Source organism: Sciurus vulgaris (assembly GCF_902686455.1).
Source record: "Sciurus vulgaris genome assembly, chromosome: 2".
NCBI classification, from domain to species: domain Eukaryota; kingdom Metazoa; phylum Chordata; class Mammalia; order Rodentia; family Sciuridae; genus Sciurus; species Sciurus vulgaris.
The window spans coordinates 189,095,258-189,117,130 of NC_136462.1; the positions used below are offsets into that span (position 1 = coordinate 189,095,258).

The following is a 21,873-nucleotide window of genomic DNA, read 5'->3' on the forward strand; positions in this document are numbered from 1 at the left end:
TGTTGTTTTCAGTCCTTACACTACCTAACAACACTGTGCAAAAAAGAACAGCACCATTCTTCATTCTCTGGTGATTGCTGTATTCATATATAGCATTAATACCAGACCCCTGGTTTGAAAAGCAAACCAAAAAAAACTTAAGACTTAATTCCTTTCACTCAGTGAGTTACTTAATTACAGATAACTCCCCTATTCAATAAAAAAGGTGAGATAAACATTACTTATGGAAGGGTGGATGGGGTAATACTTTTACAACCAACATGGCCTATTTGAGTTGTTCTCAAATTATGATCTGTTAACCACCAGGCATCTTGAGACCCTATTAAGGAATCTGAGAGACCAAACAATTTTCATGGCACTAAGACATTATTCATTCTCTCACAAGTATATGATGTTTACTGGAGATGAAATAATGTGATACCCCAAGGGATTGAATGCAGGAGCAGATATTAGAATTTGTCTTCTATTAAGCCAAACAAAAAGACTTGCAAAAAATGTAAAAGTAGTCCATGGTGAATGCCATTATTCTCATCAAAAATTTGTTTTGGAAAACTATTAAAAATTTCAAAATGTTATTTATGTTAACTTGTAATATGCTCATTATTTTTAAGCAGTATTTAAAATTTATTAGTTTTGATTTCAAATGATAAATATTGAGCTGTAATCCACATAACAATCTCTGTGGGGTCCTGAATTTCTAAGTGTAAAGGAGAAAGAAAAATTTGAGAATTGCTGCCTTCTAAGTACAATGTAGTGCATGCCTTCTGTCACCATTAAGGAATGTGAAAGCATTCAGTGCTGTCATGGCGCTTTGCTTCCTTGCTCTAACCACAGCTTCCACACTAAAATAGAAACTAGCAGGGGTCTTCCATGACAAGTGCAGAGCTTCCCAAGAACAAATCACCCATTTGTGAAGCCATGACCCCACTGTCACAAATCAACTGTACGACCAGTGGGATGTTTTAGTACATAGTGAAAACTTATTTTATAATCTAAAAGTAAAACAAATTTCCTAACCTCATGTTAATGTGGCTAGCATTTTCACTTATATCTAGTGAATACGCGTAAGATTAAGATGGTGTAAGTTTAAAAAAAACCTGATATATATACAAACTCATTTTGGAAACATCTGAAAAAGATAAGGATTTGTCCTTCTGTTGAAACTGAGGGTTTTTTAATTATTATTTTTATTGTATACCAAAGTTTGGAGAGAATTTTGGGGTGGTTGACCAGAAACGTATTAAGATACAGCATGTACAAAATCCTTTTGGGGTTACTGGGCTTAGAAGACAGTTCAGAGATAATAAACATCTAGGCCATTTAAAATTGAGGTATGAGACCCTACACTACAACTGACGGCAAGAAACGTGTCACATAAAAATGCCAGAGACAGAGAAGATGCACGCTAATTTCAAATACTGCACCCCCTCCCTCCAACTGAAGCACCCCTCTCCAGGCAGCTTCTTATGAGAAACTTCACATAGCATGTCTCAGGATGAGTAGTACAGCAGGGTTTATTTAGTGATGGTTACTGACTCTCAAACAATATAAGACAGGCCAGCCAGTTTATTCAAATTGAATCTAAACCTTAGACCTCTGGCTCAAAAACATAAGAAACCTTTAATGACATAAATCCTCCACTAAATCTGATATGGTTTAAATCAATCTTATAACTTCTAATACTGCAGGCTGGCAACTACAACATGACAAATGTTTAGTTCAGTTACAAAACTGACTTTCCTTGGCTACCAAATCTTAAACAGTAAAAAATGATGCTTTACAAAAGGCTTTCTCCATATACCCACTGCTACCAGTCTCAAGTAATTACGGTTTCTTCATCCCCCATGAACATTTCTAGATGAGGGGGATTTTCTTTGATTTGTTTACCTTGATGGGTATGAAAAAACTCAAGAGTAAGTTTAAAGAATGAAGATTAACTGAGATGCCAAGAAAAGTTTTTATTGCAAGCACAGTGAGCAGAAAGATGTCTTCTCACACAAAGTGGCCACAAGGTCTGCCATTAACTAAATCTCTTTGACAACCCTTCATTGGTTTAAAGCATGTGAATTAGCCTCTTGCTATCAGGTGTACATCATTTCTGCCATGTGGGACATTTTCTTGGGAATATACAAGTAATATTCCATGTAGCCTGATAGGTCCTCAATGGTCACATCATCCACATAGACTCGAGCTTGCTCAGAACAGGAACGGGGAGAGCCAGACAGAGTTCTGGTGTGCAGCGACTGAGAGTAGTCCTCAAGCGTGGATCTTCGTTCTGGGGCCAAGGGAGGGACGTTCTGCAGGCCTGAAAAGGAATACACTTCCATATCATGCCATCTCTTACACTGGCACTCCTTGCCTATGCATGCACACGGCTTGCCCTGGTTTAGCTTGGAAACAGATTGAAAGTCAGAGAGATCGCTGGCCTTGAGACTTGTGTGGGAGACTTGGGTAGCATCAGAGTCTTCTGTCTTACTCTCTGATGAGAGCCTTGGAACTGAGGTTCCCAAAGGCTCAACGACTCCCCCTGTGTGATTGGCATCCAGCGAAGCAGAGCCTTCTCCTGCACTGAACTCTTTAGGAGTTGAAATTCCCAGCCCACTGCTGCCATCAGGGGGGTCAGTCTGGCTTCTGTGCTTGAGCTGGCTGCTGGAAGGAGATGCTATTGTACTGCAGTGTATGAACTTTGGAGGATGAAGGACAGGAGACTTAGAACGTCGACGACGCTGGGTTCTCACTGCTCCTCGTGAGGACTTCCTTGTAGACCTGAGAAAAACATACAGAAAAATGTTGGGGATACAGAGCCCTCCCAACAGATTCTTTATGACAGATGGAAATTTATCTCCTCTCAGGCTTATAGTTATAAATTTCCCCCAAAGAAATGGACCTCCCTCCATTTTCAAGCTGCCTAAGAGTTCATATCTCAAAAGCCACAACATCCCCTTGTTAGCAAGCTATAGAAACAGGCGAGATAACTGAATTATTTAGGACAAATATGTGGTGTGGAACACCAGCCTTGTCTCCACCCTAGGTTTGTGAATCTTTGACTAGTGGGAATCGGGAAGTGCCCGGCACAGACAAACTGAAGCCCAAAAGCCTAAATGCCATGTCCTAAGCCTGAATATAGCTTCAGTGCCACTGTAAGGCTAATTACAGTACTAGTAAACAAAGCTTAAGATTTATCACTCATTTTATCATTGGTAACAACCAACAAAAAAATAAATAATAAATAAAAGGATTTAGACTCTGAGGTTCTCAGATACTGGGAGAGCTCTCAGACACCCTATATAAGTTAACTACTTGTAAGATATTTAAATTAAAAAACTGAGCAAAGAAAAACAGACTCAATACTGTCAAGCAAATTAGAAAAAAGAAAGAACCACACAGGACTTTGGAAAATAAAATTATATTTGGAATTAAGCTAAACGAATAGGCTAAACAATACACATAGCTAAGGAAAAGAATTACTGAACTGGAAGAAAATCTGAATTATTTGTAACAGGGACCTGCAAGTTATAGCCTGTGGTTCAATTCCAGCCCCTAACTTAGTTTGGTGCTGAGAACTGAACTAAGGCCACATCATTAAGCATGTGTTCTGTCACTGAGTGACACCCCATACCTGTCTCTATACAGCCCATGAACACTTCTCCAGTGGGCTAGAACTGTGAAACGTGGAGACTAGGGTAGAGCGGCACCCGAATCCCTCTGATCCCCTCTATTCCCCACTGTCTGCAATGGGCATGCTACAGCACTGCCCAGAGCCCACATGGTTTATCATCTACATACATACTGGCACTTGCTGGGCATCACAGTCCAAAAATGTGACCAGTATCAGGATCTCTGTAGGAGAGATGGGCATGCTGGGATCTAGGAGTCACTGAGACAGAGTAAAACCAACTCTGGTGCTTCCCCCTACCCACCTGTTCCACCAGGCTATTCATTTCATCCTGAGACCATCTCAGCAAATGAGCACAAAGTATGTCCACCAGGCAGAACGACCCACCCTAGGCAAAGAGCATGGGGCAGGAGTTTTCTCTCTTAAATTAGTACCTGAAAAATATTCTTGGATTTTGTCTCTTGGCCTCCAAAGCCTAATATATTTACTATATAACCTTTTTTTTTTTAATTTTTTTTTTTTTTTACTATATAAACTTTTATAAGAAAGGGTACCAACTCTTGATCTAAAAGGTATAGAGATAGATTTGGAAAAAATGAAGAAGTTAAGAGAAATGGAAGACAGAATAAGTCTAGTCTCTGAAGTAAAGAATACAGAGAATGGAGGACAAGTGATTTGTGAAGACATAATAGCTGAGAAATGTTTCTAAATTGATGAAAGAAAAAAAAATTTATATAGGAAAGAGATTAGAGTAGGATAAAGAAATCCATATCTAGTCTCTGTAGCAAAACTGCAGAACACCAAAAACAACAGGAAGATCTTAAAAGCAGGCAGAAACAAGTCAGATTGTTTCAAAGAGAACAACAATTAGATTGGAAGTAGGCCTTTTAATGTCAACAAGATGAAGCCAAAAGACAGTGAATAGTATCTTCAGGTGCCAAGAAAACATGATTTCATGTGTACCAAATCCACCTTTCAAAAACAAGGATGAAAAAGATATTTTCAGGTAAACCGAAGTATATCTACCAGCAAGACATAATGTTACACAACTCCAGGAGGCACCACTCATAACTGTCTACATATTTATGCAGTCCTGGGGATGGAACCCAAACCTTGTAGGCAAGAGCTCGGCCACTGCGCTATAACCTCCAGCTCAGGGGGCACCAATCAAATGCATTTTCTGTGGGGTTATGCAATGCAGGGGCCTTTTGCTAAAGGAGACTTTCACTAAAGGAACTACCTTAGGAAGAAAGGGATCCTGTATGGAAGATCTGAGGTATAAGAATGGTGAGCAAAGAAACTGTGAATATGTAGATAAACATAAACACATATTGTCGTTTTAAATAATAGTAACAAAACCTCAACTGTAAAACAAGGCAACAAATCTAAAATACTGAGCAGCTACACCATGAAAGGCAATGAGAGAAAAAGAGTTCTAAAGACCACGTTTATAATATTAACTTTGGTCTTTGTTAAACACATATATGATGATTAAAATTTCAAGGCTAATCACTAAAAGAATAAAAATATTGTATAATTTTCAAACCAGCATATGGGTAAGTGACAGAGGAAAAAAACAAAACCCTTTATTTTTTAAAAGATGGAAGAAGGAAGGTGGGAAGAGGAAAAGAAAAAGCAGGGTAAACAACAGAAAGTAAAAGACAGAGGCAAGTTCAAATCCATCAATAATCAATAACCAAAATAAATGTAACTGCATTAAACTGGGCAGCTGAAAAAAACCCTGATGACAGGCCTGAATAAAACAGGACCAAGTCACTGTTATTTATGTGAGACATACCCAAAATCCAAAGTACAGAATGACTGAAAGAATGGCAAAAGATGCTAAGCAAACACTAAAGAAAATGGGAGCGAGGTGCAGTGGCACATGCCTGTCATCCCAGTCGCTCAGGAGGCAGAGGCAGGAGGATCACAAGTTCAAAGTCAGCCTCAGCAACCTACCCAGGCCCTGAGCAACTTGGCAAGACCCTGTCTCCAAATTAAAAAAATAAAATAAAAAGGGCCAGGGATGTGGTTCAGTAGTTAAGCACTCCTGGGCAATACCTGCTACAAACAAAACAAAACAAAAACAACAATAAGAAAAAAACCCCACAGAGCTAGTCAAATTAAGTCCAGACAATATAAACTTGAAGACAAAAGTCACTATAAAACTACATAAAAATTTCAATTCAATGGGGGTAGGGGTGTGTGGGAGGGGGTGGTGGAGTGAGACCCTAAAATTTGAATGAACCTAGGTTGTATGCACCCAATAATTCCAAAACAGAGAAAGCAAAACATAGAACTTGAGGGAAAAATAGACAAATTTACTCTAATGAGGGAAATTTCAACGTACTTCTTGATAGGTCAAACCGACCAAAAAAACCTGAAAAAGACTGAAGTAACACATTTAAAGCCTAATTTAATGAACACAGAATTCAAAAACAACTGGAAAAGACCCACTCTTCTCTAACGCACATAAACAGTTATAAAAACTGACTCTGACCAGGTCAGACAGAAAGTCTCAACAAATTTACAACTAAGAAAAAGGTGTTTCTTTAATTGCTGGGTCATGGGTTCTATATCATGGCATTTCTTTTTCTGGACACTCAGGAAGAAAAATCCCACGGTACTTTAAGGTACTGGATAAAAATCATCTCAATTAAGAAGTTCTTACCCATGCCAACTGTCTTTAGATGCACATGAGGTTTTAGGTTTGGGATCATCTGCTGCTGTTCTGACTGATGCTCTGACGCTCGGGCCTTCTCCAACAGACAGTGATACTATGGACCTGAAGACAAGAACAAAGCTTACTGCCATAGAAAACTATAAAACAAGAACTTATTGCCCTTACCAACCCAAACACAACTTTTATCAATATCTTTATTTTCTTCTAGTTTATGTTTCTCAAAAATTGCTCAGCTTGTAAGGTAAAGTTTTCTTTAAAACTACATTTAGAGGATCTCAAAAGCCCACAGTTGCAAAATCATAAGCCAAGGAATGATTCTTAAGTGTAACCAACAGTGGGATATAAATAGACTTTTATCTGGCTGTTTATCTGGGGCAGATCAGGTCTTACATCCAGAGAGAATGCTAATAACACTGGCCACTCATTTTACGCAGGCAAATCAGAACCCATGAACTAGGTTTAGCAGCAAAACCTTCAGGAGACTTAATTCAACTTGAAAATGAACACATTTAAATGTCATACCATATTTAGAAAAATATTCTAATTTTATAATAAACAAATATTTCTCAGAGTTAAATCTTTGTTTTAAAAGTATACAGGTAATATAGGTTCCCAGTAAAGAAACGTAAAAGAGAAAAAAGGAGAACCATACAAAATCTTATGATCTAGAGACTACAAATATTAACATTTTGGTATAGGCCCTTCCAGATTTAATATGCACAAACGAAATACAAAACTCACACAGCTTTTACTATTATATGCTATGATATTAATAAAAATTCCTTAGAAGGAGATATTAATGTACTAAACTAAAAGGTACTCACTGAAACACAATTTAAAAAGGCAACTTGGGAATAACCTAAACATCCAACAAGAGAAAAATACTGTACTATATAAATTATGGCACATCTATACAATGAAACATTAGAAACTCATTAAAAATGTACAAAGAACTGTTAATGATATGAGAGCATATTTATATTATTAGGAGAAAACAGCACAAACACTTCACACACTATGATCTCAACTATGTAAACCACGTATGATATTACGTACAAATGGTCCAGATAGTAAAATTATGGTACACTGTGACCCTTTTCATTCTTTTTTTTGGTAAACTCTTCTTTAATAAGCATGTTACTATTTTACAGTTAGACAGAAAGGCTTATGTTGTTTTGTAACTAATATATAGACATTTGACCTGATAAGACAAATACCATTAGGAATTGAAACCTGTTGAACAAGATCATGCTAAATTCCTGGCAAGGCTTGGTTACTTTATGAGTCACTCTCTTAGAAGTCCCATTTGTAAATCAGCAACAATATGAAATAACTAAAAATGTATGCTGTACCATGTAAGTCTTATTCTGCTTAGTCATGCTAATGAATCACTGCTTGTCTTCTCAAGTGTTCACTGCTCCTCTTCCTGTAATTTCTTCTCAAGGCAGATCACATGCTACAAATACCATAATTTTCAACCATATATACTGTACAGATACTTTGAAAGATATTTTATAATGAGCCAAGTAATTTTTAGCAACGCCAAAATGACTCAATTTCACATTTCAATTTCTTAAAACATCAGGAAACAAGTCTGTGCATCAAGAGATAAACAAGGTTTATACATGAAAGTAATGATATATCTATGTCTGTGTGAGTGTGTCTGTGTGTGTTTTTGTTTTCCCAGAATCTTCCTGATTTTAAAAAGTCATTCGTGTACCAGCAATCAGAAAGCAATACACTAAAACCACAATCTGGGACTATCTGCTTTTGTGCTTTATTTCCATTTCCCAAAATGACTTATCAAAGTATTACTATGAATGGCAAGATGAACATATCAGAAAAACCACTGGGAGAAATAATACTTTCTCGAAGTATCAAAAGAAGCAAATGTGAGCACCTTATCATCTGTGGTGAAAATCTATTAGCATAAATCTCCTCACTTGGTAGATCAAAAATAGTACTAGCAATAGGCAGACATCTATAATGACAAATGTCAATTTAATTTTTACTTTGTGCTATGTATTACATGCATTTCTTTATATTGTCTTTAAGGTACTACATAAAGAAATGGTTATGAGCACAAGTTCAAAGTCAGACTAGCTGGGTTCAAGTCCTGGCTCCACCACTTCTTACTAATGTGACTGGTAGAAAGTGACTTTATTTATATAGGTCTCATCTATGACAGTAGTGTCTTATCTTCAAAGGTGATAATGAGGATTAAATTATGTGCACGAAGTACTTAACCCAGAGTTTTGAGGAGAGTGAGTAATAAATGTTGATTATTATTATTTGCTATTGTGGAGTGCTCTATTCTGAGCTCCCAGTATTTGGTTTCCACTCATAAAAAGAAAAATTCTTATATCCCTTAAAAATTTTAAGATTTATTCTGGCTTGGACAAAGAATTGGAGCAAGAGGAGACTTGCACAGAACATTTTGCAAAGGGTGAAATATTAACATTCAGAGAGCAGCTGGTCTGCAGGTGCTCTAATTAGTTTGGCCAAAGGGTCCAAGATTATTGATCTCAGTGACAGAACCCTACTGAATAGAGGTTTCCATAGTGATAGACTCAGCAATCAGAGACCATGAAATCAACAATGTCGCCACAGATCACTATTGGGCCAATTCACTTTTAGTGAAAAAATACTGTGATTCCCTTGAGATGTATTCCTGATATAATCCCTGATTGGATATTGCTTTTAATCTTTGATTAAAAGGGGGCCTCCTCAAAGTTAAAGCAAACCAAAACACTCAATGTGAATGAGTACAAATGAGTTGCTTTTCAAATTTAACATAAAAGAGATTCTTTACTTTAGAAGTAAAACAATATTGTGTAGAATGTGGTAGAATGTCACACTATTACCACTGATATCTTCTATAAATAATAAGGAATACTGGAAGAGGAAAAGCTCTTTAAAAGGAAAGGACTATTTAAATCTAGTAAATAATTACAAATAATATATGTTTAATTACCCTGATGCATCCACTCTTAATTTCTTGAAAGCAGTTTGTAGACTCTCCTCCTCTCCATCCTTGGCTTCGGATTTCATTGTGAAAGTTTTTGCACTACTATAGATGTTCCCGTTAATACTACAAAAGAAAATAAAAATAAGATGAGCAAAGTAAAAGTGGATGGGATCAAAAGGATCCCTTTGGTTAAAAATCTATCTTTGGTTGGCAACATAGCTCAGTGGTAAAACTCTTGTCCAGCATGCTTGAGGTCCCATGGTTCAATGCCCTGCACCGAGGGGTGGGGAGCGGGACACAAATATATATGCAAGTACACACACATATACTCCTGATACCATAACTTTGGGAGGAAAAAAATTTATTTCTAAATGGAAGTTTCAGTGTAGACAATCAAGAGACTATAGGTTGTATTTCTTATGAAGAAACCAAATGAATAATACAGAAAATGTATATGTATTATGAGAATTTAAACTGTCCAAATACTTGATGCCCATATCCTATAAACTGGTTTTAGAAACCAGATCATCTGTGATATATGTTTCAGTAAACTTTTTAACAGGGGAGAAAAATCTCTCCAGTTGTAGATTACTAGAAACCTATAAGACACTTACCTTTACATCAAAAAGTAGGGGGCTCAAATTATAGCACTGATTCTTTACAATGCTACTGAGCATTCATCTAACCTAATCCTAACAATTCTAGTTAAAACTGCATGGCACTTGATGGTATTTTTCTAAAGCAATCCTTACCCAAGTATCCATATGCATCAAGGAGTAATGTCTAAGAGAACAAGATGTTACCACTGTTTAAACAGGGTTAGAAACTTATTTCAATGATTTTTGATTATTCCATAGTCTACTTATAAAGTGACACTTTTGTTTTTTAAAAACAGATTTGAATACTGTAATCATTAAAGAAAAATAAATAAATGAAAGAAAAATAAATGAATTAGCAACTCAAAAAGGATAAGGAACAGAACTCCTCTTAAGTTGAGAAAAAATAGTAAGTAAACAACAAATTGCTGTTCTATACATGTGCAAAAATAACTTCTTATTAATAAACTAGTTTGATTAACCAAAGTTCTCCATTTCTTAGAATATCATGCTAAGTGAAATAAGCCAATTCCAAAAAACCAAAGGTCTGGCAGTACACACCTGTAATTTCAGTTACTCAGGAAGCCATAAAGAATCTCAAATTCGAGGCCAACGAGGGCAATTCAATTAGATTCTCTCTCAAAATAAAAATTTTTAAAAAAGAGCTGGAGATACATTTCAGAGGTAGAACACCCCTTGTTTGAATCCCCCATACCGTAAAAACAAAAATAGAAAAAAAGTGAAACAAAAAACAGAGAATTTTTTAAGCAAATGTATTTCACTTCTTTATTTCTAACTGGTATCCCTGACCACATTCCCCCACCCCCACTTAGACACTCTCTGAAGGAGTAGTGTCAGTGTCCTCCCTATGAATCCCAGAGTTTTCTATGATCCCATATCTGCTCACTTCTCACAGGTGAATTTGGTGTTATTGTGAGAGCTCTAATATTCCAAAGGTCAAGGTGTCATAATGTTTGATATAACATAACCATGTAGTATCAGTGGCAGAATAAAGCAACAAGGTATCATGACTTTCTATTCATTTATTTATCTAGGTATAGAAGTTAAACTATTCTTGGTGGATCTCTCTGGGGAAAACTGAAAAAAGTCTCAAAAGAAATGGCTAGCTTTCACCTCAACTTCTTAAGGCAGAATATGTAAATACAATCTTCACACATATTTGGGGCTTATTAAACCAATACATAAACATAAGGAAACACTGTCAATACATTTTTGCACTTTACCCATCTCTAATTCATCTTGATTTAGAGGAAGGTCCCCATAAATAGGCAATGTCCTAAATATCTAAGGAGAGGGCTGAGCAAAGATCACATATTCTAATATATCTGAAGCTCCACAGTATCTAAAAAGATGCTATAGTAGATTATAAACAATTTTTTCCTGATGCCAGAACTAAATTAAAATTTGACTTATAGTTCTCCTTGATTACTTCATGACCAAATGGTTTGTTTACAAGCATGTACAGAGTTAATAAATCATCTGAGCACAGTATCCCCAACCATAAGATCCCCACACAAACCATCTTGGGGTTCCTGTGGAAATCAATCAGTATTTAAATACACATCACATATAAGTATACACTGCTGGATTCTACAGGCAGAAATTCATTCCTTCCACCATTATTTCTAAAATTCCTACCATGTGTGTGCTTGGCATGAGACTGAATGCTAGGGAGAGAAGGGTAAACAGGGGCCCTAGGAACTCCAGTTCTGTAAAGACTGAAATCTCATTCCTACCCTCCAGAAACTTAAAATAAATCACTGTCTGAGTAGCTCTGAACCCAGATTTGTAATTTTTAATTATACAGCGCTGACTTAATAGTAAGGCAGGTGACCACCCTCAGTGTTAATATAAACTTAGTTAAATTCTTGTTGACATGCTAAAAAAGATCTAGTATCTAAAAACCAAAATAGGCCAAAACAAAAATCTTGGTTACAGACTAAAACTTCAAGAATGAAATACTGTTTAAACTATGTTCAGACTTCAGTATTTCAATTACTCACCTTTATTTTCTCATTTATTTTAACCCAGAGCAAAGGTGAATCTCAGAATTAAGAGCTAGATCAGAGCCTGCTTGTAATCACAAAAGGCTTATTATGCTCCTCTGTATGCCTAGCTTTCCATTCACTCAAGGCCAAAATTTGTACGACTTGCTCTAGTCAACAAATAAATTGGTTTGCCCATCTTCATTAATATTAAATTTTTTGGAAACATTCTTTCCGTCTTCACTGCAGTTCTTTAAGTTGAACAATCCCCAAAGAGATTTAACTTGTAAAGGCTTATCAGAAGTCATTTTGCATTCCCAGAGACTTGGGAGGCTAAGACAGGAGGATCCCCAAGTTCGAGTCCCTAATCAACTCAGCAAGACCCTGTCTCAAAAAATAAAGAGGGCTGAGGATGTAGCTCAGAGCCCCTGGGTTCAATCTCAGTACCAAAAAATTCAAAAAATTATAACGATAAAATAAATCACTTTCCATTGTTTTAAGCCAAATCACACACAATTTAATTGTGCTTCGGATTTCCCCCCAAACTTTCAAATATGACAAAGAAAATTCTTCTAAGTCCTGTCAAAAGGAAAAATTCCTGGTTTTCTCTGACTTTCGGCGAACAGCATACACACAACCTATTTACATCTTGACGTTTTAACCAAGATCTCCTTAAACCTCAAGCCTAATTCCCCACTTCCAGGACCCTGAAAAGACCTGAGAACAAGTAATATGGGATCCGCACGTAAGCGTGTCATCACAATGTTAAAAGACCTCGAAACTTTTCCAGACCACCAGGAAGCATGGGGCCTGGGGAATAAAACCCTGCTCAACAACTCTCAAAGAAGCAAACAGGGCTGGGTGAAACAATCGGCCCCCGGGACAAAAATCACACACCTCTCTGCACAACCACTCGACCCAACAATCTCAGGACTCCAGCCAAAGAACCAAATTAAATTCTTTTCAACCAGAATCTGGGCCTGTCGCGGTTAAACAGGATCAGAAGAAAAGGTTACGACCTGGGGCGGGGGTCTCGAGGAGTGGGGTCCGCGGGGAGCTGTCCAGGGCCTTGGCTCTGCCCAATCAGGCCTCCAGCTGGAAAACTGCCCCCTCGGAAGAATTCCCCGGCTGGAACGAGAGCCGGAATGGGAGCGAGGCGCTCGGGATGCGGGAGGAGACCGAAGCGGACCCGAAGAGGCGCCAACGAGAACCGGGCTCGGAGGAGAGCGGGAAAAGGCGGGAAGGGGCAAAGGGCGGCCCAGGAGGGCGAAAAGGGGAAGCTAAAGCTGGGCGGGAGACGCGCAGGAGCGGGGCGGGGCGGTGGGAGAGCAGGAAGCGCCGAGAGTGCGGAGCTCCGGCAGGTCCAGGCCGCCGCGGAATAGCCGGCGCCGAGAGGCGCAGGCCCAGGCCCGGCCCAGGCGGTCGGCGCCGGGAGAAGACGCGACGGGAGGCGGGCGAACCCAGAGGAAGCCGCCCGAGCCCGGGCAGGGCCTGAGGGCCGACACGCCGTCCCGCTGCCCCTCCCCCTCACGTCGGGGCACTTACCTCCTCGCAGCTGGGGCGCTCCGGTGATCCGGTCCCGTCAGTTCAGATCGTCTCTCCCCGACCGCCGCGCCTGACTGACCCGGATCCAAACCCGCGGAAGGGGCGGCCCGCGCCTCCGGAGGCGCACTGCGCCTGCGTCACTCGGGTACGGGCCCCGCCTCCTGCTCATGCCCCTCCCACCCCAGTGACTCGGCAGCGCAGTTGGCGGCGGCCGCGCAGGCGCGGGGTGGTGGCCTCGCCTCTCGAGCGCCCCGCCCCGCCCCTCTCAGAAGCACGTGCGCTTGCGTCATTTCCTGTTATTCTTTTCGCTCCCACCTCCTGTGCTGTGTTTGCTGGGGAGCGACTTTTGGGGAGTGTCTGCTTCCTCTTTTCTTTCAGGTGAGTGAGTAGGCGTAATTCTTCCCAGTCGCCCAGCCGCCTCCACTTCTCCAGGGTCTCTTGGTGCTTCGTCCTTCACGTGGAGTCGCCAGGGCAACGGGATTCCTCCAGGGTGAGGTCCGGGTGCGGGAGTCTTCGTGCAGACCGAGCCCCTTCTGAGCGTTTGGTCAAGTCCCCTCGATGCCGCGGTCTGGATCGCCTGCAAAGACCTGGGCTCGGGCCGCTGCCCTTGCCTCCTGGGATCTTTTCAGGGTCTTCTGAGAAGCGAAGAGGTATTGGTCAGAGCCGGGACCAGGGATGCGAGGCCAGAATTAAAACTGAAGTGCCTTTGCTTTTGATGCCTGTTTGACTTAAGGCAACTGCTTCTCCCTCTCTGGGCCTCAGTTTCTTCGTCTAGTAAATTAGGAAGTTGGACAGTATCTACGAATGACCTTTTTTCAGGCATGGACTCCTTAGGGAATCTGGTGAGACCTATAGACCCTGTCGCCAGAGAAATGCACATACACACCAAATTTTGACAAAGTTTAGGCAGCTAAGTTGGTGATTTCTTTTTAGGGCTCGTTCCACATGTATGAGTCCCATGGGTACCTACGTAGAAGGCAGGGAAGGGGTGAGCCCCAAGCAGCTGCTACCTCCTCCAGCACCAGGACTGGTACTACCAATCTAGCTCTGCCGCTCCTCGCCCGCCCTTGCCCCGCTCCACTTCTCAAAACTTCGTGGGAAAAGATGACCGTCCTCAATACCCTGAGTTTTGACCCAGCCCTAAAGTGAGGGAGTCACTCAGAACCCAAACTGGCCCCTCTCACCCTTATTCCCCAGTCCCATCGGGGTGGTCACCTAGCTGAACAGGCGGCTGAAGACAATTTAGCCGTATCCAGCTTACCTACACCCATGGGATCCTTGACTCTGGAAATGAATTATAATTCCTTGTACAGGCAGCCCCTTAACTGCTGATGGTTTGAATTAGGACTTTTTGACTTCATGATTATGGAAAGCAGATGGCATTCAGTAGGAACTGAGCTTCAGATTTTGAATTTTGTTTTTCCCCAGGGCTCGAAATATGCCCTCTTATGATACTGGGCTTAAGCAGGGAGCTGCAACTCGGGGTTGGCAGGCAGTCACCTAGTCAGGAAGGTAAACCACAGAGGCTCTACAGTGTACTGTTACCCAGCTTTGATGTTCAAGTAAGTTATATGTATCAAATGCATCTTTCGATATTTTCAGTTTATGACGAGTTTATCTGGGTGTAACCCCATCATAAGTGGAGGAGTATCTATATAAATACAGCCTTTTTTTGTAATTTTTGTGATATTTTTGTAAAGCATGTTGTAGGCATAGGTAAAACATTTTAGATTCTCCTTGTTTATATCAGTGGCTCTTATAATGAGATGAAAGAACCGTTAGTTTTATGATGATGATGATGTTAATAAATAATGGCTGTCCTTTTCTGAGCAGCAGTTATTTACATATTCTTATTTAATATTCCTGTGATTTTATACATTCTGCAGGTGAGAATGAGTGGGACTCAGAAAGATTAGGTAACTTGTTCTAACTCCCCTGGTAGTAAGTCAGGATTTAAACTGTCTCAAAAGCCTGTTTATCCTCAGCTGCTCTTCTCAACATCTTCTGGAAAATAGGCATTTTTTTCTCAGAAGTTTCCAAGTGAATTGCATCAAAACCAAATATGTGTTATTTAAGCTGCCTTGAAGTAAAATCTCATACATCCTTGAGAGTGAGGATTGTGTCTAGATCAGTGCTGAATTCCTAGAATTTCACATAAAACCTGGGAGGTAGATGCTCAGTACAGTTTGGGTGAATTCCCATTTTACTTTACTTTTACCTGTTAAGATATTAAATCCTAAAACTTAAAAAAAAAGTTCCTTTTCTTTGCATTATAAAGTTAGGTATTATCTGAGATGTGAATCATTAGGAGAAGCAGAAGGTGAGAACCTTTTGGGAACACTGAAGTCTGTTAACTCACACTTAATGTGGCCTTAACTTTCAAGTCATGTAGAGGACTGGCTCACTGTGTGGGACATCATGACTTGGAATGAGATGGAGAAGCTACAAAATATGATCTCTGTTAATTCCAGCTACTCAGGAGGCTGAGACAGGAGGATGGCAAGTTCAAAGCCAGACTCAGCAATTTAGCGAGACTCTGAATCAAAATAAAATGGAAAAAAAGCTTGGGGGTGCTGGGATGTAGCTCAGTGGTAGAGTACTTGCCTCACATGAGCATAGCCCTGGGTTCAATCCCCAGTAAGGAAAAAAAAAAAAAAAAAAAAACCCTGAGTGAACAAAAAGCTAGAGTTGGCCCCTGCACCAACAGGATCTCTTTAGCCATCAGAAAACTGAACTTTGTGGATCTCACGTTCAGGAAATTAGCTAGGTATTAACTTAATGCACATAGTGATGCTCTTTAGTTAAAAAGCTATTCTAGTTATAAAATTCCTGTAAAAGTGACAGATATTTTGTAAGTGATTCTTCTAACTTCTTGATAGGTGTCTTGTAAGTGATTGAATGGGGAGGACTTAATTCCATCAAATTAAGGCTGCAAAAACAACTTATTTAGGATGATCTTTTATTTTTTTCTTCATTTTTAGGATAATTTTTAATTTTAAATACGAGTTTAGAGAAGGCAGGTTCAAGGTCTTCTTTTTTTTTTTTTTTTTTTTGAGGCTCATGTACACTAGGCAAGTACACTCAACTATACTACCTTCAGCCCAAGTTCAATCTTAAACATTTTTATTTCCCTAGTGATATGGTAGCAATCCTACCAGTTGGTAATCTAGAAAAGTAGTCTTTTCTTTTGTTTTAAGGCTCAAATAAATCAATTTATTCCTTATTTTGGTATAATTTCTTAAATGACTAGGGTAGAAGGTAGTGGTGATCTTATTTGTGTCTTAATTACAAGTGTGATGTCTAATTTTACTAAACAACTTGTGAAACAGGTCCTTTTACTGTGTCCATCTTACAGCTGAGGAAGCTAAGGCTCAGAATAGTTAGATAGCTTGTCCAAGGTTACACAGCTTGTTAGTGGAAGAATGGGGATTCAAATCTAGGCCAGCTGACTCTCAGCCCTCCCTCCTGATCATCCTCACACTGCTTTTCCTAGCCTCCCACACCTGACTAGACCAGGGACACCTACTTTCACCTGTGCTTGAGGAAGCTGACTGTCCAGGTGTAGGACTGTGTTCCAGCAATGCTTGCTGTGTGTGTCCTTGAACCCACCGATATCACCCTCACAGATTTGCATTTCTGGGAACATTGTTTACCCATGGCTCATCTTTCCACTTGAATCTCTGCTCATATCACTTCCCTAGAGGGGCCTTCCCTGGATGCCCCCAGAGGCCGCCTTCACCCTGTATCCCTTTCCTTGTTTTATTTTTCCTTTTAGAACTTGTCATCTTCTGTCAATGTATATTTATCATCTTGTGCCCTTGCTAGAATAGAAGCTACCTGAAGACAGACTTTTCTTTATCACTGCTTTTTTAAATTGACTCTAAGATGCACATGTTCCCACAGTGTAGCACTGCAAATCTGGGTGTGTCTTATAATTGGTAATGTGACCTGGCTTAATTAGTTATATTTGGTGGTTGTGTTGTTTTGTTTTTTTTCTGCTAAGGAGTGAATGCAGGGGTGCTCTACCATGGAGCGACATCCCCAGTCATTTGTTTGTTTGTTTATTTATTTATTTATTTATCTATATTGAGACAGGGTCTTGCTGAGTTGCCAAGACTGGCTTGAATTTGCCATCCTCTTACCTCAACCTCCCCAATAGCTGGGATTGTAGGTGTGTGCCACCATGCCTGGTTGTTTTTCTTTTTTAATTGCACCTCCAGTAAATAGTCTTTAAAATGACATTGTCGGACTGGGGGTCTAGTTCTGTGACAGAGCATTTGCCTAGGTTGTGTGATCCCCAGCACTGCAAAAATAAGTAAAATAAATGATAATGCCTTAGGAGTTTATGAAAATATCACCAGGGCCTCAATTCCTGGTAGCACATAGTTGGCACTCAGTAATTACTGGTCAGAGGAAGTCATTGAACTGTGTGCCAGAACTATCAAAATATTTTTCACCTGCATAATTATTCTGTTATGAAATGCTTCCTGTTACCAAGACAGTCTGGTAGTGAGGATTGAATGCGTGTTGATTATTTTGAAATGCTGCAAGAGTACAGAGACCTGTGTCCATTCTCTTTCTGCTGTGGGACCTCAGCATGTCAGGGTGCCTCTCGTATCCTCAGTTCTACTTGTTCTTTCCACTGATCTTCAGCAACACCTGCTACTTGCACAGTGCTGTGCAGAAGGCCTTGAGAGGCTCCTGGTTCTTTGGAGAGCCACAGAATCAGCAGAAGTACAGTGTCCTGTGTGGACACCGGAAGGGTTGCCTGGCCCACTGTGGGGTGCAGGATGGGCTCTCAGAGAAGGCCTCCTGGAGGAGGGTTTGAAAGGCAGGCATTGCCTGGGCAGTGGGAAGGGGTGAGGCCAGGCGAGCACTAGGGGAGAATTGTGTTAAGGAGCTTGGATTTTATCCTGAAGGTCGTGAACTGTTTTCATGATGGTGATGATGGAAATGGGGGGAGCTGAGGCCAGTTAGGGACACTTGAAATGCTCTGGGGAATGCCAGAACTGAACCACGTGGAGGGCAGTGAGGAGGACCTGGCTTCCAGACAGACCAGGGCCCTAGACCAAGCTAGGCTGAGGTGTCCAGCTTGAGTGAAGCCCAGTAGGTGACCCGTTTATAAGGGAGCAGATCCAGGGAGACCAGGCTTGGGGAGTGGGGGGAGAGATTGGTTTTGGGCATGGGGAGTTTGAAATGCAGTGAAGACAGGTATCGAGTGATGTGGGGTCTTGAAGGCCATGGAAGGGGGTTATCTTTGGATTTCTCCTAAGAAACATGGGAGTTATGAAGGAGAAGCAGCCGGATTAATTTTAGAATGATTACTCTGGCTTCAGCATAGGCGGACACGGTGCACCAGGCCTGAGATGGCACTGATCTGGAGGGCAGTCTCCTAGGTATGGAGAGCAAGCTGTGTAGATCAGGCTTTAGCACAGGATTCACGTGCAAGAAGGGCAGGCTGAGAACGTCCACAGTGACGTTGGCTTTCTAGTTTGACAGCTGAGTGGGTGTTGTTTGCCTGTCTCTAAACTCTGTTGAAGTCAGTTGACAGGGAGCAAGAAGAAAAATAATATTTAAATGGGGATAAAAATAGCAACTAATACTTTGATAGCTCTTGCTTTGTGTCATAATTTTAATTTCTCATTTTAGTTCTCACAATAATCCTATGAGGCTACCATTATCCTCTTCATTTTTCAGATGAGGAAATTGAAGCAGAGAGCAATTAAGCAACCTGCCTGAGGTTGCACAGCACACGTGTGGTGGAGCTAGAATCTGAACCCGGGAGTCTGCCTTCCCTGCCTGCCTCTGATGCTGTTTGAACATACTGAACCGGGAAGACCTCTAGGCACCGTGGAGCGGTGTCCAGGGGCAGGAGGACATGTCAGTCTGAAGCTCAAGTAGGAGGTGGGGACTGGAACTAGGAATTGTGGAACCCATGTACCCGTGGCCACTGAAGCCACAGGATTGGGTGAGGACCCCGTGAGGGGCGGGGGAATAGTAGGTGAAAGAAGCAAGGGAAACGCTGGAAGGCAAGCACAAGCATTTGTAGGGAGGATGCATTCCATCTGCAAGCTGGTCACTTGTCACTGGTTTATAGATACCAGTCAGCACTTATGAAGTCCACTCCCCTGAATTGGATCGGCTCTGGGCATCCTGCCAAAGTAGAGTTCTCGTCCCACGGTCCTGCAGACCTACCCAGGATGGGGTGATCCTTCCTACTGTCTTCCACCATGAGAATCTACTTGGTGTGTTCGCTGAACATCTGGGTTTGTCCTCACCACCGTAGCGGCAGAGCCTCTAGCCCTTCTGCTTACCGTGTGCCAGCTCCCTGGGGACAATGCCCACCCCCATATAGGTTCAGTCCGCACTGTGCGCACCACGGCTCTTCACTTACCGCGTCAGAGCCAGGCTGCATCTCAGACCCCCGCACCTGACACCGGGTCTGCCGCAGAGTGTTGGTGAGGGTGAGCCAGAGCCGACCAGCGAGTCGGTCAGTCGGCTCACTCTGCGTGATTCCCTGGAGAGCCAGCTGGGACTGCCGCGTCCTCAGCTATTTCTTTGAGCAGCAGGGCCTCTCACCACTCTGTGGTTGGGGAGGTAGGAATGGGCTGCTCTCTCCTGTCACTGTCGTCATAGCCCTCAAGCTACGGTAGCCTGTTATTTTGAGGTTTGCTTTCCTGGAATGTTAGGGGGCAGAAGAAGAAGTGAAGGAGGGCCTGGCCTTGCCGGCCTGGGTGAGTCCTGGCCTTGCATGTGGGTCCTTTTCCAGGTTTCCACTGGTCACCAGCAGAGGGTGCCAAAGGCTCGCAGGCTCTCGCCTTCTCCGGGATAAAGCAGAACTGTTGGAAGAGCCGAGGTTGAAGGATCCCTTGCCTGCTCACCCACATTTTTGTTCATTTGAACTTCGCAGTTTAAACAGTGGAGTATATGTGCGTTTTCTGTGTGTGTATTCAAACTCCAATAAAAAGTTTGAAAACCCTAAGAAAATAAAAATAACCTCCGTATGTATGCCATAAGATAGGTACTGGGTTAGAACGAGCTGGTCTCTTTACAATTCTTGATGTTGTCTGAGCTGTGAGAGTCCCCCCAAGAGAGCCACAAATCCCAGGTTAAGACCTTTTACAGCAGTAGAAGAGGAAATAAGCAAAAAAAGAAATAAAATGGCCCTTAAGACATGTGAAGAGATGCTCAGCCTCAGTTTTCCAAAGATAAATGCTTCTTGGAAGTGCACTGACACACCATTTTTAACCCATCAGATTGAAAGAAACCCCCAAGTTTGATGGCACACTGGCTGGGGTTGGAGGAGGAGCCGGGCATTGGGCAGCAGCCCCTTTCATACGTTGCTGGTGGGATTGTGAAATGGACAGTCCCTATTGATTTGGCAGTATCTATCAAAATGGTAAGCCCAGCAGTCTCCCCTGTACATGACATTTGCACACATAGGCAATGACTTATGTAAAAGGTCAGCCATTGCAACAGCAGTTGCAACAGGGAAAGGGGAAACTACTCGGGTGTCCATCTTGGAGGACTGGCAGGGAGAGCTGGTACATCCACACAGTGAGCGCCATGTCGCTGGGGAAAAGCTCACGGATGCTCTTTGTGGATGGGGAAGGAGCTCTAGAGCCGTAGAGCTGAGCCTTGGGGCACACACGCTTCACAGCTGCCCAGTTGTAGCATGGTTGGGTTTGGGTTTTCAGGCTGAATTGAGCTATTTCTTAGAGTCTTCACCTGATTTTTTCAAGTGTTTCTTCATTCTCAGTGTATATGTTCATAAGCATCAGATTCTTTCTGAGAGAAAAAGGAAAGTTCTCATCAGAAGGTGTGCTGTGTCCCGGGATCCCTGAGGGAGGTCTTGCTCTGGGTCCTCTTCTCTGCCTGTCTCCTCGTCTTCTCTCCTCCTGTCTTGAGACCAAGTCCTGCTCCAACATCACTTGGGTGTCCTTTCCCATCTTCTCAGGAAATGCGTGCTGTTTTTTCTGTGCGTGCAAACACACAACATGCCATTGTTCTCCTCTCCCCCAGCCATTAGTTTTAGCTTTAGAGGTCTTGGTTGGCTTTGTTTGTGATACTAGAATTGGTCAGCAGTGTGGACCCAAAATAGTTCAGAATGCCCTACTCTGCCACTTAGGCGGGTTATATTTATAGCCAGAGAGCTGCTCTCATCTTTAAAAGAGAAAAAGCAAAAACCAAACCCCACAAAGCTCCCTTCTACCCAAGTTCTCCCTAAAGTTCCTGTGCCCCCGCATCTCTGTGTCCCCTTCTGCAGCCAGACGTCCATCGCCACTGCAGCACTTCTTACCAGGGTCATCAGTAACCTCGTTGCTGAATCTGGTGGCCATGGTCTTGGTTCTTCTGTTGCTTGGACACTGAACACTATCTTATATGTGCAGCCTCCTCCTGACTTAATCCCAGCCTCTGTGCCACTGCTTCTGGGCACATCCTGTGACCTCTTCTTTCCA

At 41.7% G+C, this 21,873-nt stretch overlaps 1 protein-coding gene and 1 long non-coding RNA gene across 4 annotated transcripts; one reads left to right on the forward strand and one right to left on the reverse strand.

Moving 5' to 3' along the window:
* Window positions 1–1,152: 1,152 nt before the first annotated feature.
* OSER1 (oxidative stress responsive serine rich 1) lies at window positions 1,153–13,558 on the reverse strand. Of its 2 annotated transcripts, XM_079126222.1 has the most exons (5): window positions 13,415–13,510; window positions 12,889–12,997; window positions 9,274–9,390; window positions 6,288–6,401; window positions 1,153–2,766 (listed from the first exon to the last, which is right to left on the reverse strand). In XM_079126222.1, the coding sequence occupies exons 3-5, from the start codon at window positions 9,348–9,350 to the stop codon at window positions 2,082–2,084; spliced, it is 876 nt and encodes a 291-aa protein (XP_078982348.1). In that variant the 5' UTR covers window positions 9,351–9,390; window positions 12,889–12,997; window positions 13,415–13,510; the 3' UTR covers window positions 1,153–2,081. The 2 variants fall into 2 exon arrangements, with proteins under 2 accessions (XP_078982348.1, XP_078982347.1); XM_079126221.1 differs by lacking the exon at window positions 12,889–12,997 and having other exon boundaries at window positions 13,415–13,558.
* A 96-nt stretch (window positions 13,559–13,654) lies between these two features.
* Window positions 13,655–20,449, forward strand: LOC306653243. 2 transcript variants are annotated; one of them, XR_013761675.1, is made up of 3 exons: window positions 13,655–13,792; window positions 14,843–14,976; window positions 19,112–20,449. It is a non-coding gene; the product is annotated as an uncharacterized lncRNA (long non-coding RNA). The 2 variants fall into 2 exon arrangements; XR_013761676.1 differs by lacking the exon at window positions 13,655–13,792 and adding an exon at window positions 13,799–14,064.
* Window positions 20,450–21,873: the final 1,424 nt, after the last annotated feature.

Excerpts from the sequence above, each read along its gene's own strand:
- OSER1 (XM_079126221.1), bottom strand. The coding sequence starts at position 9,350 with ATGAAATCCGAAGCCAAGGATGGAGAGGAGGAGAGTCTACAAACTGCT. Across the intron at positions 6,402-9,273 it reads TTAAGAGTGGATGCATCAGG|GTCCATAGTATCACTGTCTG; the intron begins GTAATTAAACAT and ends TCTTGTCTTCAG. Across the intron at positions 2,767-6,287 it reads TCTAAAGACAGTTGGCATGG|GTCTACAAGGAAGTCCTCAC; the intron begins GTAAGAACTTCT and ends TGTTTTTCTCAG.